The sequence below is a fragment of the Schistocerca piceifrons genome, chromosome 10 (genome assembly GCF_021461385.2).
Source record: "Schistocerca piceifrons isolate TAMUIC-IGC-003096 chromosome 10, iqSchPice1.1, whole genome shotgun sequence".
NCBI lineage: Eukaryota > Metazoa > Arthropoda > Insecta > Orthoptera > Acrididae > Schistocerca > Schistocerca piceifrons.
In genome coordinates, this window is record NC_060147.1 from 45,492,699 (window position 1) to 45,510,317 (window position 17,619).

Sequence of the window (17,619 nt, forward strand, 5' to 3'; positions counted from 1 at the left end):
AAGGAAGGCGAAGAGTGCAGTACATTCACAAGCGTCCGTCTCCGGACGTAGGCACAAACCATACTCCCCAGGGGGGGAGAAGGGGAAGGAAAGAGCCAGAGGTGAGGGGGGGGGGGGGGGGGGGGGGGGCGAAGACGGGGGATGGGGAAGGATACGGAAAGGGAAGGTATGCAGCCCGGAAAGGAAGGAAGGCCACATTAGCTCGGGGTCCAGTGCTCGCTACACACGTATCCACAAAAGAGTTGTGGATCCCCTGGGGGGTCCTAGAGATGTGTCCATTATACCTTACAGAGGCATGTGTATATCCCCCAGAATATAGACCAAACTCAATAGGGTAGAACCAAAAGACACATAAAAAAGTGATGACAAATATATAATAGTCACAAGTAAATGTGATTGCTTCAAAACAGCGCCAGTTTCAGCAATAAAACTCAGCCACAATAGGGAAAAGCCAGCGAGTAAGTACTATGGAAAGACGTCTTCAGGCAGTGAACCTTAACGGGTGTGTGGAGGCTAAGAAAGAATTACTGATGGCTATTATTAGGCAGAAGAACCTATGCTGGGCAAGACAACATGGAAGTTGGACAGTAAATCAGTGGGAAAAAAAAGTCATTTTTCACTGAAAAATCCAAATTTGAGGTCTCTGGCAAAAAGCGATGCAAGTTTGTTCGGCAGTCGCCTGGTGAACAAATGTGATTGTTACACCAATATGTATCTCCAACATTAAAGCATGGAAGGGGTTCCCTTATGGTTTGGGGGTGTTTTTGAAGTTTTAAGACCTGTGATCTTGTACAAAGAAACAGGACTACAATCGCATTCTACAGTATCAGCCAAAGCCACATGGAAGATGACTGATTGGCAAGGGATTCATCCTACAGCAAGTTAGCGGCCCTAAACACACTTCAAAACTGTGGATAGAATATTTGGCAAATTTACAAAAAAAGAAGGAATTGAAAAATGTGATCTGGCTGCCCCAATTCCTCGAATGTAATCGTATTGAACAGCCTTGGGACCAAACTACAAGAGGAATGGTGGCATATCACCGAGGAAACCCTGCCGAAGCTGACAGAAAGAATGCCTCCCATATGCAGAGCAGTGATTGAAGCCAAAGGACGCTACTTTGAGGAGAGTAAAATTTGGCTGCATGTATTTAGTTTCAATAAAAGATCATTCCAAATTAAATTTTGAATATTTCTAACATTTCTGGTTCCAATTTCCATTTCTTTCCTCAAAATCACTAATGTTCAAAAACTTTTGATCAATAGTGTAACTGCTGGGAGATTAGCTGAATCAACAGTGCAATGAAAAGGAAAAGATTCTTATTTCTTTAATGTCTTGCAAATGCAAGGACACAGAATTTTAAAACACCTTGTGACGAGAAATATTAGAATGAAGACAGAAGGACAATGGATCTGAGAAATTCAGCAAGATCTTAAAGCTGTTGGTCTCCAGGTAACAGATGCAGGAGAACAAAGTTAAAATTAATACTCTTCTTGAGAACCACAAATTTTCAGCAGAAATTACACACAGAATGTCTACTGAGAAAATTGTGATCAGAAAAAGTTAAACAGTCGTGGGTGGATTGCAAATGCCAAACATTACAACTTCCAAAGAAAAATTGAGTATGAAATGACTCAAGTGGTCCAATGGATCCAATATGACCAATAAAGTTAATGAGGAGGAGAAATCTTGCACTTCATCAGTGAAGTCTGGAAATCCAAAATACGTTGACTGGCAGAAATCCAAAGTGACTTCCAGAAGTCGGTACTGACCCACTGACAAGTACGGGGACTTCATACAGGCAGAAACTTCAATACGAAAGAACCCAACAGAAAGGAATTTAAAACTCAAAACACACAGAAGCAAGAAAGAATGCAGCTCCAAAGTTATAGGATGTTTGTATTGAAATTATTATTACACTCTCAGTTTGTGTGCAACAATGCCACTGTGTTACTGAATAGAGATCACAATCAATTAAGGAAGTAAAACGCACATATTCGCACACACAAAGCAGGTCTGTTCCACATCCAACTCTAAAAGGAAATAAATTAATGTTTCCTCCATGCTTGAGAGACAGAGAGAGAGAGAGAGAGAGAGAGAGAGAGAGAGAGAGAGAGAGAGAGAGAGCTACAAGCAATGATGAATGAAATATAAATAAGAACGACTAGTTTGTAATTAAAAAATTCTTGGCAACAAGATTTGTGGCCAGTTCAAGCTCGTCCCCACCCACCCAATGCTTAAGTCACCAGGCAGCTGATAGGAATGAAGGAATGAATTAGTCACAATCTTGCAGCAAGGCTATACTGGCAATTGTTGTGAGGGATTTAAAGAATTAACAGAAACCCTAAGGTAAGATAATCCAAATGGTAATCAAATGAAGGGTGTTACAACCTTATTTCTGAATACTGCTGCTTAAATGTGTGCTGGCAGTGTTTTGTGGATGGAAAGTTTAAAGACATCATTTTGAACAGTTATCAATATTCACAACCACCAAATGAAAACAGACTTACCTTTCTCGAGGATAACATTCTCCACAAAGTCATCCAGCACTTTTTGCAGTTCTATAAGCTTCTGCTGATCGGCAGGACTCAGATTCTTGCGGGCAGATATCGGTGGACGGACGGGCGGCCTCGGAGGCCGACCGGACGGGCCCACGCCGTTGAGCCTGCTGCCGCGCTTACGCTGCTGCCGGTACGCTGTAGCACGTCTCCACTGCTTCGCGTCACCTGTGTCGAGAGAGATATACGTCTGAAGACCGTAACAAACCGGGGCACACTGAAACGGCATCTGTGTTTGAGTGAAACCTCCACTTTCAAGTTTATTACCTAATCCCCACCTGCATCACTGTACTCATTTGATAGAATATTATCCTCACACAAACAATGTGTGCCATCACTATATATAACAGCCATCAACAAGAAATACAGATATGGCCAGAATCAAATTTTCATTCTGCAGCAGGAAATATAAAAGGTACTACACAAAATTTCTGAGAATATCCCTGTAAAAATCAGAAAACTTACATTACGTCTTAATTTCAACCACCACCATCAAAGTAGTCCTCCACTCAGTTGTATACAATGCTACCAGCCTCTTTCCCACCGTTGGAAGCAGTGCTAGAAGTCTGATGGTTGAATCGTATTCAAAAATTAGTTGAGATTCCACTCAAATCTGTTCTACGGAAACCAAATCCCGCCCTTCAATTTCAGGAGGAAGAAGAAATGCAAAGGACAAAATCAGGCAAGCAGGGTACGTGAGGGACAGTTTAGTTATTTTTGCCAGGAATTTCCCCTACTGTGAGCGATATGTTTGCAGGGTAAAGCCTAGTTTACACAACAACAGTGGCTTGTGCCACTCATTGCATGAAAAGAGTTGCACGCAAATGGTTTCGTACACGTCTATAAACATGGCGCCGATAGAGTACACTTCAGTTTCATCATTTGTGAGAGCTGTATATTCTTAGCAACTGTACGAATAGTGACGGCTGTACGAGCTGTGGTGGAGTTAACACTTCTTTGCACAAAATCATTGCATAAGACAAAAGTAAAGTCGAGGAACATGTTTTGAGTTTTTGACTGGATCAAGAATAGAAGTCAGCTCAGTTGCTCAGCAACCTAAGAGTTATTTAAATTATCTCAGAATGTCACCAGACCAATTCACGTTTCTTTTAAATACAGTTAAAATGCAATAATGAAAAAAGATACTGTAATGTGTGAAGAGAATGTGGATAGCGTAGTTTATCAGCCAAGGACATGGAGAAGCACAAATGCCAGGAGGCTGATACACGCAAAGCTGCAAGTCGGCAGCAATAATTATTCAAAACAGGCCGCATTAAGAAGAGAATCATTTTCCATCTACCTTCGTACCTTGGCAAAATTTAAGAATTTAAAAATATATACCAGTAGTAAAAATTGTGAATGTGAAGTACTGATGTGACTTTTCAAATAAATAAATACTGAGTAAAGAGCACAGCTTGGCAGACTTCTGTATCCTTTTCTCCTGTACACAATTTTCCTCAAAAAACAAACCAGCCAACTTGAACCACGGGATTTTCGCCTTTTAGATGCAGGCAGTTCCAGCGTCAGATGTTGTGCTTGCCTGTATTTTTCTTAGCTCATTTGTATAATACTCCTGACTGAATGTATTGTGTACTGTAGCTCACGTGTCCTTCAAAGTTCAGATCGTGTAGGACGGCCACAAATGCAGCAACAGGTTGCCTTCTGTTTTTGTAGTCAACATCACTGAAATTCCCCAAACACCTATGTATGGCATACATGAAAGAGCGGTATTTCTTCCATTCTGAATTGCATATTTGAGTTTGTTTACACTATACTGACACACCTAACATCAGAAACTCGTGCAAGTAGTGTCGCCAAAGTTGGAACAATACGAAAGAACTTAGTTTCACAAACAAGTTGCGCAAATTAGCACTGTATATGCCGATTAGTCAGGTAGCGCAGTTGCATGCAACCTAGTGCTGTCATGTAAACTAGGCTTAATTGTCACAATGCAGCAACCAGTCTTTGTTCTTCCATGTCGTGGCCCACTTGCTTCTAATATCTTCCCTCTGTCTCCTCAAAACAACATAGTAAAACTTCCCTACGACTGATCGACCGCATGGGTGAATTCCTTATGGACAATTCCATGAAAGTCAAAAATAGTCTCGAGTGTCAGCTCAATGTTGGTATGAATGTGGCACACTTTTCGAGGTGTGGAGAGTGTGCTGCCTTCCACTGGAACAATTGCTGTTTTGTATCTGGGTCATAATAGTACACTTGTGATTTATTGGTAGTTACAACACCAAACAGGAAATTTGGATCATCTGGAACTGTTATTTGCAGTTCAACACGTACGAACCCAACAGTCTCACTGGCTGGCAATAAGGAACTAACTTTGCTGCAATTCGTCAGCAGGAATGTGTTGAGATGCCCCTTATGTAATTACAATGGTTTCACGAACATCGTGGATTGTCTGTTTTTTGTCCTGCTGGATCATTACACGCACTTTCGGCGAAATTTTTCATAGCTGTGAATTATAGCAGTCAGCCTGAGTGTGTCATCCTTCACAAACTGCCAGCCATACCGAAATGTCTTAACATCGCTCAGACGCTCTCGCTTGGCCCATAGGTCACTTACCAAAAGCCTCCCTTAGCATGTGGTGGTCTTCAACTACAGTTTTTCAGAGCTTAAAACAAAACTTTAGTAGATCCTTTGTTACTTCATCACTGGCTGTGAATTCCTTGACAGGGATGTAAGTATTATACAATAACAACACTGGTCTTGATTCCACATTGTCTCTTTTGCCCTGTTGCAGGAATCCAAGTAATTTTGGAAGTTACGTGATGAATTTAGTGGAGTACAATGTAAGCAAGTAGTCAGTGTGACATACAAGGTGTGATCAAAAAGTAACAGAATTTTTTTTTTTAAAAGTTCCCAGGATAGGATTTTCAGTTTTTTCATCTTGTTGGTAGACATGTTCCTAAAACATGTTTGCATTTTCAGCTGTTTTGAATATTTACTTTTACAGCTGACGGTCTAAAAGTTATCTTGTGTTCACAACTGCTCAGCAATTTTTAATTTTGAAAAAGGTGGATCAAACAATTTGCATTAAATTTTGCTTTAAATAATGGAATAGAGTGGAGGAGCGTACTCAAGAAGTTGACTGTGACTTTTGGAGAATCTACTAAGATTAAGACAAGAAATTACGAGTTGTATAAACATTTCAAACAGGAGTGAGAAGACACTTAGGATGACAGCCCTGGATGCCCTAGCACATCGGTTACCGACAACTGTGGAAGACAGAAAGAAAATGAATCTGGAAAATTACTGAATCACCATTAGAAAGGTTGCTGATGATGTCAGCATATGCTCTGGTTCATGCCAAGCAATTTTTTCAGATGTTTTGGGCACGAAACACATAGCAGTACAATTTATTCCAAAATTGTTGAATGTCAACTAAAAACGACATCGTGTATACATCACTCAGGAATAGCTGAATGAAGTCCATGACAATACAGATCATCTGAAGAAGGTTACAACAGGTGACAAAATTCAGCTGTACAGGTACGATTTTGAAACCCAAGGCCCAATCATCACAATGGAAACTGCTTGAAGAGCCAAGGCGGAAAAACATTTAACAAGTTCCATCATATGTGGCAGTTCTTCTCATGGTTTTCTTCCATTATAATGGGACAGTGCATACGAGTTCCTGCCTTATGATCATACAGTCAATTAAAGGACTACTACTTGGAAGTTATGCAGTGTTTACATGAAATAATTAGAAGAAAACACTCAAAATTGTGGTAAAACCAGTCCTGGAAATTGCAACACAATAATGATCTGTCACACCTCAATGCTCGTTCACAATGTTTTGACAAAAAACAAAACCGTTACATTGCATCAGGCATCGTATTCATTGGACATTTCTATTTCCGTGGCTGAAGAGAACCATGTAACGACATCATTTTGCTACCACTGTTGAGATAAAAACAGAATCACTAAAGGAGCTCAACACCATACCGGAAATTGAGTTCCAGAAATGCTTCTAAGTTCGGAAAAAGCACTGATACAAGTGTATTACATCTGAGGGGGATTAGTTTGAAGGGGACAAATTTGATGACAACGAATAAATAAAAATTCTTTAAGAAAACACTTTACTTTTGATCACATCTCGTATGGAGGTTTGGAGTGGTTCGAGGAGTGTGCACAGACAGCAAAAGAGGTTAAGGCGATTACTTGCAGCAAGTGGGAAATCTGAGTTCGAGTCTCTGCCTCGCACGAATTTCCATATGTCAAACTCGATTGTAATCCATAGCTAGTACAGCCAATTCCAGGCATTTACAGTCAGCAAATTATTTTCACATTATTTCGTATAACTGTGGATCATCATCGATGGCCATGCTTCAGACACGCGTGTATACAGTAGAACATGTAGAAAAAAAAAAAAAAATCAACACTGATGCACCCACAATGGTGACACGTGCCACAGTCTAAAGATACAATTAGAAGGGCCTCGTAGTGGAAGCTTGTACTGCCAATTGTTAGAGCGTAATTCACAGAAATTTTGGGTAGCATCTCATACTGTATTGAAATTTCCTGACAGATCAATACTGCATGCCAGATTGGATTAGCCCAAATTTTTTCCCTTTAAGTTCACTAACCCACTGACATAAGGCCCCATTTCAACTCTGAACATAAGTCTTCCAGAATCTTTCGCCTACTTGCAAAATTCTACACAAGCTCTCATGCTTCTCTCACCACTGGAAAAGAGAATACGCCTGAATATTCAGCCACAGCTTAGGAGTTGTATCCAATTCCAGGCCGATGCCTTCAGATGGGCCATAAATGTGTGAAACGTTTGGTCAGATGCGAAGTATGAGGATCCTATCAATTCACCTTCGCACTTAACTTAAATGTGTCAAAGTTTTACCATTAAATAATTTTTTTAGAAAAAAATGGGCCTCAGTTTAAAAAGATCAGATGAACATAATAGAGCACAAAAGATTCACGGTTAGATATTAAGTAGTTTATGAGCTGTTAGAATACAGATATTACAAAGGGTTGACATCTATGGAAGTGCAATTTAAAAACTGAAAACAACACAAAAGTTGAAGTTGAACTATTCCTGCTTTTCTAATAATAAAAATAGTTCATGTATCTTCTCATCCGTCCACTTATTTTTCACTTAGTAGCTGTATGGCAGACTGCCTAAATTTTTGGTGGTATTTCCAGAATGATAGGGAGGACCATTGGAATTTAACATCTTAATGACAGAGAAGGTGTCTTCTGACTGGTAATGAATCATTACCAGCATTGCACAGGGCTTGCTGTTACATCCCGTTACCATTACCATTAGATATTAAAATCCTTACACTATACACCAACAAGGACAAAATAATACCCTTTGCTGAAACTTCCCGACAAGTTGAAAATACATGTCAGATTGAGACTTGAACTCAAATCAACATGTTTTGTTACCAGTAGTCTCAAAACACACTGAGCTCTCAGGTGAAGTTTGTTAGTTCAATGCTGTCAGTACATGTACCATACTTTCTAATTATCTCAACTCGCCCCTGTAGCCGTGGTCGCCACTGAATGCCTGAAAGGTGGCAATTGACTGAAATAATTTGCTCAAATCTTGTGATAGGAAAAATTTTCAGTATTTAGCCGTAAGTTTGCGGAATACATTCCCAATCACCACACTTTGCAACAATGACCTGGACGAAATTCCAAACCAATCTTCAGTGACTTAGGGAACTGAGGTCGTTGGCCCCCTCATTGTTATTTGAGAGGAGTCTGCTACATGCTAACACAGGATTTGACCTTCTGCCTTCTATCATCATCATACCATGACACCACACTACACAAACTCTCATACAATCACCGACACTCGACAGAGTGTGAGCACTCGCACCTGCTTACGCTCTCACTTGCAATTGGAGAAGCATTACCCTTGAAATAGGGAGGGAAGCTTTGACAGCAGTGCCACCTTATAGCAGCAATGGCAAGCTGGCATTGTGTTAACACTGACAACATCATCCATTTCAGTTTGCAGTGCGAGGACTCTTATCATTTTACACAAAAATATTGGGTTTGCAAAATGTTTATTGTACCGTAAGATGCTGAATACTTTCAGAATACTCAATTTACAATGGCATTACATAACTTACCATGGCACAGAATACGGAAATGGAAATGTATAGGACCTGAACATATATAAGAGGTTTTGAAACTTCAAGCTCTATCAAGAGGAAGAAAAATTAATTGAGTGTGCTGTTTGGATTAGCTACAAGTTGCATTACTTTTAGTATAGTCCTTGCACCCTTTCACAGACAATGATTTAACCTAAGAATGGTTGGTTACTGCAGCTGAACATTTACATTCACTGCAGGTAGAACAACTGTGTCTGGCCTTTATCATACATGACAATCATGTGTTCCGCACAGATGTTGAGAGCCATTTTGTAAAAATATTCTTTGTCTATGGAAGTGCACAACACAGACACAAATTATTCTATTTTGACATTTTGCAACTGTTATTTCTGACAAACTGATGGCCTATCTATGGACAATGATTTAGCAACATCAATAAGAAAACTGTCAATGAGTGACTCTCATTTAATCATATCATGGGTCAATGACATTTCAATACTACTTAAGTAGATAATGCACTGGTACATTCTTCTCCTCCTCCCATTTCATTCAATATTAATTTTATACTAGTTTAAATCTGTTTTAACAACAGTACGATCAGAGAAAATTATATAAAAAATGAAAGAAAGAATTACAAAGAAATTGAAAATTACCTGATTGACTGTCGACACTGCTAGGAACTGCGAATTCTGAAAATCTGCCGGAGACTGGGCGACTAGATTTACCGCCTTCTGATGCAGAAGTTCCCACTCTGTCTAGGGAGCGATCAGAAGGTGCTCCTTTCCTCCATGCCCCAGCCTTTGAAATTGCGCTACCTTTGGAATTTGGCTGCATGGACCGGAAAACAAGAAACTTCATAAAATTTCCTCCATTTTTATAAATTTCACATTGTGTCAAACAAGTTAGTCTTATATTACAGTTTGTGCTTTTGAGAGTTGTACGTAATGGTTTAATCTAACTTTAAATGGGGAAAAAAGGTGATGGGTGAAAAAAAGAAAGCGTAGCTCATAAGTCTCTTTTATGAGAACAGCATTTCACAGTTATACCCAGATAGCTATCTACCTTCCACAATGGTCAGAATTTCCACGAGAGTGACCAAAACAGGCAAGTGTTCGTTTTCTGAGCTCAAGAGCAGCGAATTAAGACGTCTTAGAGTATAGGTTCATATGTGGTGAAATAATTTAACGCAATGTGTGAATCACAAGGTAATACACAATCAGCACAATCTCAGAAAGGATAAAATGAAGTAAAAAATCTACAACACTTTTTCTGAAGGATTTGTCTTAGCCATAATGGAAAACCACCTATATGTGGGATTTGAACATCACCCCTTTTGAATGCAAGTACAGTGAGCTACACAAGTGGCATCCATCTATTCCACATTAAAAGTCTCTAAGCTCTCTTTATCAACCAACTGTGCTTCTTAGTGACAACACAATATTCTCCACCTTCTTTTATACTGCCTCTTGTGACATCTAGTCTTCAAATCTGCATCGTATAGGAATATCCAGGTGCTTTTAAACAGATGGTGTATTTTCTCTACAACTACAAAAGGATTCTTACAAGAATTTCCAAGCTAAGTCATTAAGTTAATTATGTACTCACATTGTCTTCTGATCGTGCTCTGGCCCTTGCTAGTGACAGAGCTTGACTGATTCTCTTCAGTATTGCTTCATTCTGAAACACAAAAAGAATTTTTTTTAAATTACATTCCAGTGGTAGTTAACATAATGGTTCTTCACAGAGTACACAACAAAATATAAACTCCCTAGAGCAAAAACCAACCAGATTTCTGGCGCTAGCCTTCCAACTAACTTCTAACATGCTAACTTGTTTATTAAAACAGTGTGACAAGAATTCAACAAAGCATTCATTCACAGTAAATCCACAGTATGAATATAAAGAAGTTTCATGGGTCAAGGAGCATGTAATCAATGGGATATACAAGGTATGTCCACAAAGTAAGTTCTCTTCGGTTGTATAAAACAAATGTGTACAGACACACAAAAAATATTTATGGTACAAAAATCTACAACTGTTAAACTATTTTTCTACATAGCTTGCGAAACTTTGTAGGCAATTATCATAGCGTGGCACAAGTTTCTGTATGCCTACTTCATAGAAGGTTGCCGCCTGTGTATTCAACCATGTGGTAACATGTTCTTTTAGCTCGTCCTCACTGTTGAAATGTTGACCACCAAGGACAGATTTTAGGTGTAACAAGAGAGAAAAGTCGCTAGGAGTGAGGTCCAGGCTGTATGGATGATGATCAAACGCGTCCCTGTGAAATTCTCATAAGAGTTGTTTGGTCACATTTGCCGTGTGCAATCGGCCATTATTGTGGGAAAAAACAACACCTTTTGACAGTAATCCTCAGCGCTTGTTCTGTATTGCGTGGTGCAATTTCTTAATGGTCTCACAGTAACCATGTGCATTGACTTTTTGGCCTCATGGTAAGAAATCAATCAGCAAAATGCCTTTTCTGTCCCAAAAAACAGTGCACGACTTTTTGAGTTGTCAAGATTTGCTTGGGTTTAACCTTCGTTGGGGATGAAGTGTGCCTCCATTCCACTGATAGACATCAGCTTCTGCAAGACTGTTCTCTGTCACTAATGCAGTAGACTCAAGGGGAAATACGACAAAAATGTTACTTTTATAGTCTGTCAGATATATAATGCCAAACTATTGCTGTATTTATTGAGTAATAAATATGATATTACAATGGTTATATGTTGTTTCCCTTTATGTCTTCCTACAAATTCATTACTTACCAGCCATCTTAAAAATACAAATACTTTGAGGTCGACCTTCATCACCAGCAACTGTTTTTACACATCAACCACTAGCCCCCCTTTTCACACCTCGTGTGTATGATACTACCGCCATCTGTTTCTTAACCCTAGGACGCCTAGGGAGGGGGGGGGGGGTTCACTGAACCCACAACTTTTTTTATGTCCCCTGCTTTTGCCCAAGTAACTTTCATACTACATATTTCCTTTGAGTTATTGTTTGTTGGCTATTTTATGAAACGTTAGTGTAAATATATTTTATAGAAAATTCCTGCTTTGAAAGAAAAAATAAACAAACTTATTATGGGTCCAACAACCCCCCCCCCCCCCCCCCCCTAGGCTTCCATGCTATAGAAAATTTCCCTTGGTAGGATTTCGTATTTCTCATCTCCACAACAATGCAAGTTAGTTTCTTGTTGGTTGGTATTCTTGATATTCACAACAATCGGTTTACTTTCAGAGGAAGTGATTGTTGATGTCAGTCAGCTGTTATTTATCTTGTAAACTTGCAGTGACTTAGTGCAGTTCCCTACTGTTCACAACCAGACTTAGAAATGACTAAAAGAATACATGACTCGTCTTTAGAAAGAGTTCTGAATGAAATTTTAGATGAAGATTCTGACTCGGGGAGTGAAAGTGAATATGAGGATGGTGTTATGGAGTATGATCCAGATCGGGAAAGTGATGTGGATGTTAGAGAAGATGAAGATAGCGCAGCTTCAGGCAGTGACAATCAGGATGTTATTGTGGCCAAGTCTGGAAGAAGGTTCGTAACCATACAGCCTAGAATTCCTCAGAGGTCTGTTGCTAATATAGTAAGGGAGCAGGCAGGAGTAACTCCAGCTGGTGTTTGCTATTCACCTGAAGGACCCTTGAAGTTACTTCTTACACCTGACATCATGGATGTTATAGTAAAACATTCAAATGAAGAGGCAGTTAGGCGAAATGTTACTTTGGTTAATGAGAAAGAATTTATAGGAAGCCTGATACTTATGGGGGCAAATAAGGGCAACTCTGTCAGTGTACACGATCTTTGGTCAGACCTAATGGGTCGGCCAGTTTACAAGGGTATTATGGCAAGAGAACGTTTCGAGGAACTTATTGCAATCATAAGGTCTGATGACAAAAGTACCTGCCAGCTAAGAAGGGAAGCAGACAAGTTCACGGCAATCCATGATGTTTTCAACAAAGTGAATGATAGGTTTCCACTACTGTATAAACAAGGGGTCCCACCTCACCACTGATGAGATGCTCGGCTTGTTTAGAGGGCGCTGCCACTTCAAAGTATTTATGAAGGATAAACTGGGCAAGTACGGCATCCTTACAAGCATGATGTACGAGGCAGTTGACATATACGTCTTGAATATGGAACCCTATTCAGGTAATGTTCAGAATTTGTCGAAAGAAGAACGGGGTTCAGCAGCTGTCGTCAAACATCTGGTAGCACCTGTGAAAAATACTGGTCGAAATATTACTACAGACCGATACTACACATCGGTGGATTTGGCGGAAGAGTTATACCAAGACTACAAAGTTACTACAGTAGGAACTCTCCAGACAAACAGGAAGCATATTCCAGACATAATGAAGAACACGTCAAATCGAGAGCTATATTCATCGATGTTGTTGTTCACAGACCCATCAACAGTTAGGCCTCCAGTAACTTTGGTGTCCTACATAGCCAAAACGAAACCAAGTAAAAACTCACTGATGTTGTCAACAATGCACCAAGATAAAGGCACTGTTGGAGGAGAGAAGAATAAAACCGAGATAAATGCATATTATAATTCCTCTAAAGGTGGAATTGATACCATTGATCAAATGGCGCTTATGTACACCTGCAAGAGAGGGACAAAGAGCCTCTATCGGTATTTTACTCTCTCATCGACATTTGTGCTATCAATGTAACCACCATATTCATCCAGCAACATCCAAGATGGAATGAAAAGAAACAACAAATGGAAACTTTATTTTCTGCAAGCTGGGATGGAACTAGTGAAATTGCAGGTAGAAGAAAGAAGTGACAACAGAAGCACGCCAGCCTCCTGCAAGGAAAGGTGGGTGCCATATTTGTGTAAGAGAAGCTAAAACAAAGAAGCAGAAGTACAACAATCTAAGTAAACCAAAACAGTATTGTGAACAGTGTCATAAACGTGTGTAACACACATTCAGAAAAAATTGTGAAGTGTGTCTCTTGCCTTGAAGTTGAGGACTCAGAGTAGTCTATTGTATATGAACATATCTGTATTTCGTAGTTTAATATGTCAATTTTTTATTCACTCAATGCAATATTTATAACAATTAACAACATTTATAAACTGATGCCTTAGTTAAAATACATAAACCATTTTGAAAGTTGTACTTTTTCGTCAGTAAACTTATGTAATACATGTGGGCTCGCCGAACACCCCCCCCCCCCTCTATTAGGCATTCAAGTTAGAAAAAAAAAGGAAAGGCTTGTGCGTCCTAGGGTTAATGAGTAGATAATGATAGCATTTTAAATCTTTACACCTTGTTAGTCATAATATGAAATACAAAAATCAAATGTTTGTTGCCCATGGAATTTGTTAGATAAGCATCCTGCAACTGGAATAAGGCAACTGTACCTACGTGTTAGCTGTTTAGTAATTTAAATGACAAAATTGACATTTGCATTAATGGTTCAAATGGTTCTGAGCACTATGGGACTAAACATCTGAGGTCATTAGTCCCCTAGAACTTAGAACTACTTAAACCTAACTAACCTAAGGACATCACACACATCCATGCCGGAGGCAGGATTCGAACCTGCAACTGTAGCGGTCGCACAGGTCCAGACTGAAGCGCCTAGACCCACTCGGCCACACAGGACAGCATTTGTACTAATTTGCCTTTAATAGTGATAAGCCTTGTTCAATCACTGCAACACATGGGATGTCAGGGTTTTAAAAAAGAAACAACAGAAATACCTTGAGATTGGCTGTGGGTCCCAACAGCTTGATGAGAGCTCTGAGCTGTCTGCTGCGTTCTGAACTCACTCCGACACTTGCCGGCTTCACAGCAGAGATGCTCCCTTCTCTGCTCTGCCCTCCGGAAGTGGGCTTTGCACCCACAGTGGGACGGTAGGCCAACAACTGCTTCAACGTATTGTTCTGGATGGGCTCTGAAACACCCACTGTGCCAGGCGGTGTGCTCTCGCCAGCAGAGTCTGTCCTCTGGTTGACATCCGGTGAAACAGAACCGCCTTTTGGAGGCAGTAGGTACATCGTCTGCAAAAATTGTTTAGTTGTGTATTCACATCCCAAGAGAGATGAGATTTTTGAGAAAAAAAATTCAAAATGTGAACCACATAACCCACTAGTGAAATAAATACAGTGTTATTTTTAAGTATCCCTGGGTTTTCAGAAGATGAATGTGCAAAAAGTTAAAGACGTACACAAAAAAAGACCTGTCAGCAGACGGAGCATTTCTGGTTCACAATACACCTTGACATAGTTGCAGAGTTCACGGTTAGTCAGCACATGGTGTATAATGGAGTAGTGTGTGCATTTAGTGTCCCCAAATTTGCTAAATGTGGACATACTGTGGCATTTCGACAATGATTAAGACAAGTTGCAAGGACAAATAAATCCAAGTTTGATACAACTCATTGCGTGGAACAGCGGGAAAAAAAAGGCAGACTAAAACCACCAGCAGAGAAAGTGGAGTGTTTGCAGGAACTGTTTGTCGAGAGCCTGAAGAAACGGACAACACGAGCAAACAGAGAACCACAGATTCCACAGTTGACAGACAGTTGCATTCTACAGAAATGTTTGCATGTTAAAAGCATACCGACAGCAATTACATGTGCTGACTACTCCGGACAATGATCTTCGCTCTGACTTTTGCAATGACCTGCAGCGGTACTGGACGAAGACATTTTTCACAGACATTAGTTTTCAGAGATGAATCCACAAATCGTGTCCAGGAATGAGAATTGTCATTTCGTGTGTGTTTGGGACACAGAATTTCCACATGAGACTGTGGAACACATTTGTGATTCACCTAAAGTTAACATCTTTTGTCTGTGCCCACTCCAAAATTTTAAGGACCATTTACTCTGCAGAGAGAACAGTGACACGTTTCGTGTATCTGGACATGCTGCAGCAACGCTTTATGCCAACATTATTGCAAGGTTGTGGAAACAATTTTGAAAACTTTCTTTCAGAGGACTTATCACCTCAATGCTGAAATGCCAAGCCAGTAGCATGTTCGTCTCGAGCCTACTAGTAGTAATTTATACAGCCAGCCATTATGGGAATGCAGCATATTATTTACGAAAGTCATCCAATAAGTAAGTTTATCCATTTTATTTCTCTGCAAAGTAAGGTGTGCACGAGGGCCGCCGTGTTTGACTGGTTGACTCACAAAGGCTTATGATGCTTACTGCCACATCTTGCCAGTATGCTCTGTCAACTAGCATGGACTTACCACTACAATGTGTGTCTGCTTGTGAGCAGTGCTCGGTCATTAGTTTTTTCATATCAAAATAACTTTCCACTGTCAATATCCGTCGGACGTTAACCTCTGCCTACGCTGTACGAGCATTCAAATGGAGATTAGAACTGGGTCCAGCATTCAACCTCTGAGACAAAACAGCTAGAGCATAGTGTGGAGCAAACCCAGTGAAAATGACAAAAAAAAAAAATTAATAATAATAATAATAATAAAAATTAAAACATGGCAAAGACCATAAGTGGCAGGAGAAGTTATGGCAACCAATTTTTGGGACTTGTCAGGGACGTCACTCATTTACTACCTGCCTCTTCCTCAACAATAATGCTCGGCTTCACAAAGCTCTAACGACCTAGGCGGAGCTCGATTCGACTCTGAAATGTTCCTGCATCCTCCATATTCACCACGTCTCACCCCCCACGTAATTTTCACGTTTCCCCAACTCAAAGGTCATCTTGGAAGTGATCACTTCAACACCAATGATGAAGTCACATTAACATGAACAGCTGATTACGAGCACAGGACCCAAGCTGGTACAAAACAGCTTGGGAAAAACTTGTGCCACATTACCAAAAATGCTTCTATCTAAAGAGTAACAGAATTTGAGTCACATTGTTACAGTAGCATATTGTTACATTCCATCCTGGATTTTCCACTGTTTGATTAAAAAGCAACAGATGCATTGTCAATAAAATTATCTCAGCTTGATTACTTGTGAGTAATCTCTTATATATTAAAGGCAATGTCCTGGTTGGCTGGCTTGCTGGCTCATCATCGGCCAGTCCGAATCATCGGCCAGTCCGAACCGCTCAGGACAGAAGCTTGAAATTTGGAGAACATGTGGATCTTACACTGAAAGTGTCACTTAAGAAGGGATATTTCAAAATTCCAATCGTAAGTGAGTGAAATAGGGGATGAAGGATTTTTCTGAAAAATGCCACTTAAGGCAATTTTGACACGAGACCTACAAAAATTGGTATTTGGTCTCTGTCAGAAATGTGTGTTTCAGCAGTTTTGGAAATCTAACCCTATGGGTGTGAAATAGTGGTTGAAAGCTTTTTTTAATATATCATTATTACAGAACTACTTAAGTATTTTTAAACCTATGTCTATGAACATTGGCATTTGACTTCTTGGTTACAAATAAAAACACACATTTCACTGTTTTTGGAAATTGAAACCCTAAGGGGTGAAATAGGGGATGACAGTTTTTATAAAAATATTTTATAATTAAAGCATTTTTAAAGCTAACTATGAAAATTTGAATTTGGCTTCTCAGTTAGAAATGACAAAAATACATGTTTCACTGTTTTTGTAAATTCAACCCCATGGGCGTGAAATGGAGGATGAAAAATTTTTTGAAAATGTTTTATTGTGAAAGCATTTTTTAAGCTAAATCTAAGAAAATTTGGATTTGGCTTCTCTGTTAGAAATAAAGCAAATGCATGTCACTGTTTGTGGAAATTCAACTAAGGGAGTGAAATGTTTTATGAAAATATTTCATTGCCAAAGCATTTTTAAAGCTAAGTCTTTCAAAAACTGGTGTCTAGCTTCTTGGTTAGAAATGAGAAAATACAGGTTTCGTTTTTCTTGGAATTTTAACCCCTAACAGGGTGAAATAGGGTCACACTGATACACTGACTCATCATCGCCCAGCCCAAACCATTAGACAGAAACTTGAAGTTTGGAGAGGGTGTGGATCTTCCA

General features: G+C 39.7%; 1 protein-coding gene across 7 annotated transcripts in view; it reads right to left on the minus strand.

The window, feature by feature from the left end:
* Positions 1-17,619, minus strand: part of LOC124718871 (lysine-specific demethylase 4C-like) — a 380,259-nt gene that overhangs the window by 249,168 nt on the left and 113,472 nt on the right. For all 7 annotated transcript variants that reach the window (XR_007005926.1, XM_047244505.1, XM_047244509.1 and 4 more), the window contains 4 exons: positions 14,388-14,687; positions 10,256-10,327; positions 9,304-9,478; positions 2,511-2,726 (listed from right to left, as the gene is read on the minus strand). Coding sequence is in view for 6 of the 7 variants with exons in the window: in XM_047244505.1 (XP_047100461.1) it covers positions 2,511-2,726; positions 9,304-9,478; positions 10,256-10,327; positions 14,388-14,687 (763 nt within the window). In the remaining variant the exon portion in view is untranslated. The remainder of the gene's footprint in view (positions 1-2,510; positions 2,727-9,303; positions 9,479-10,255; positions 10,328-14,387; positions 14,688-17,619) is intronic.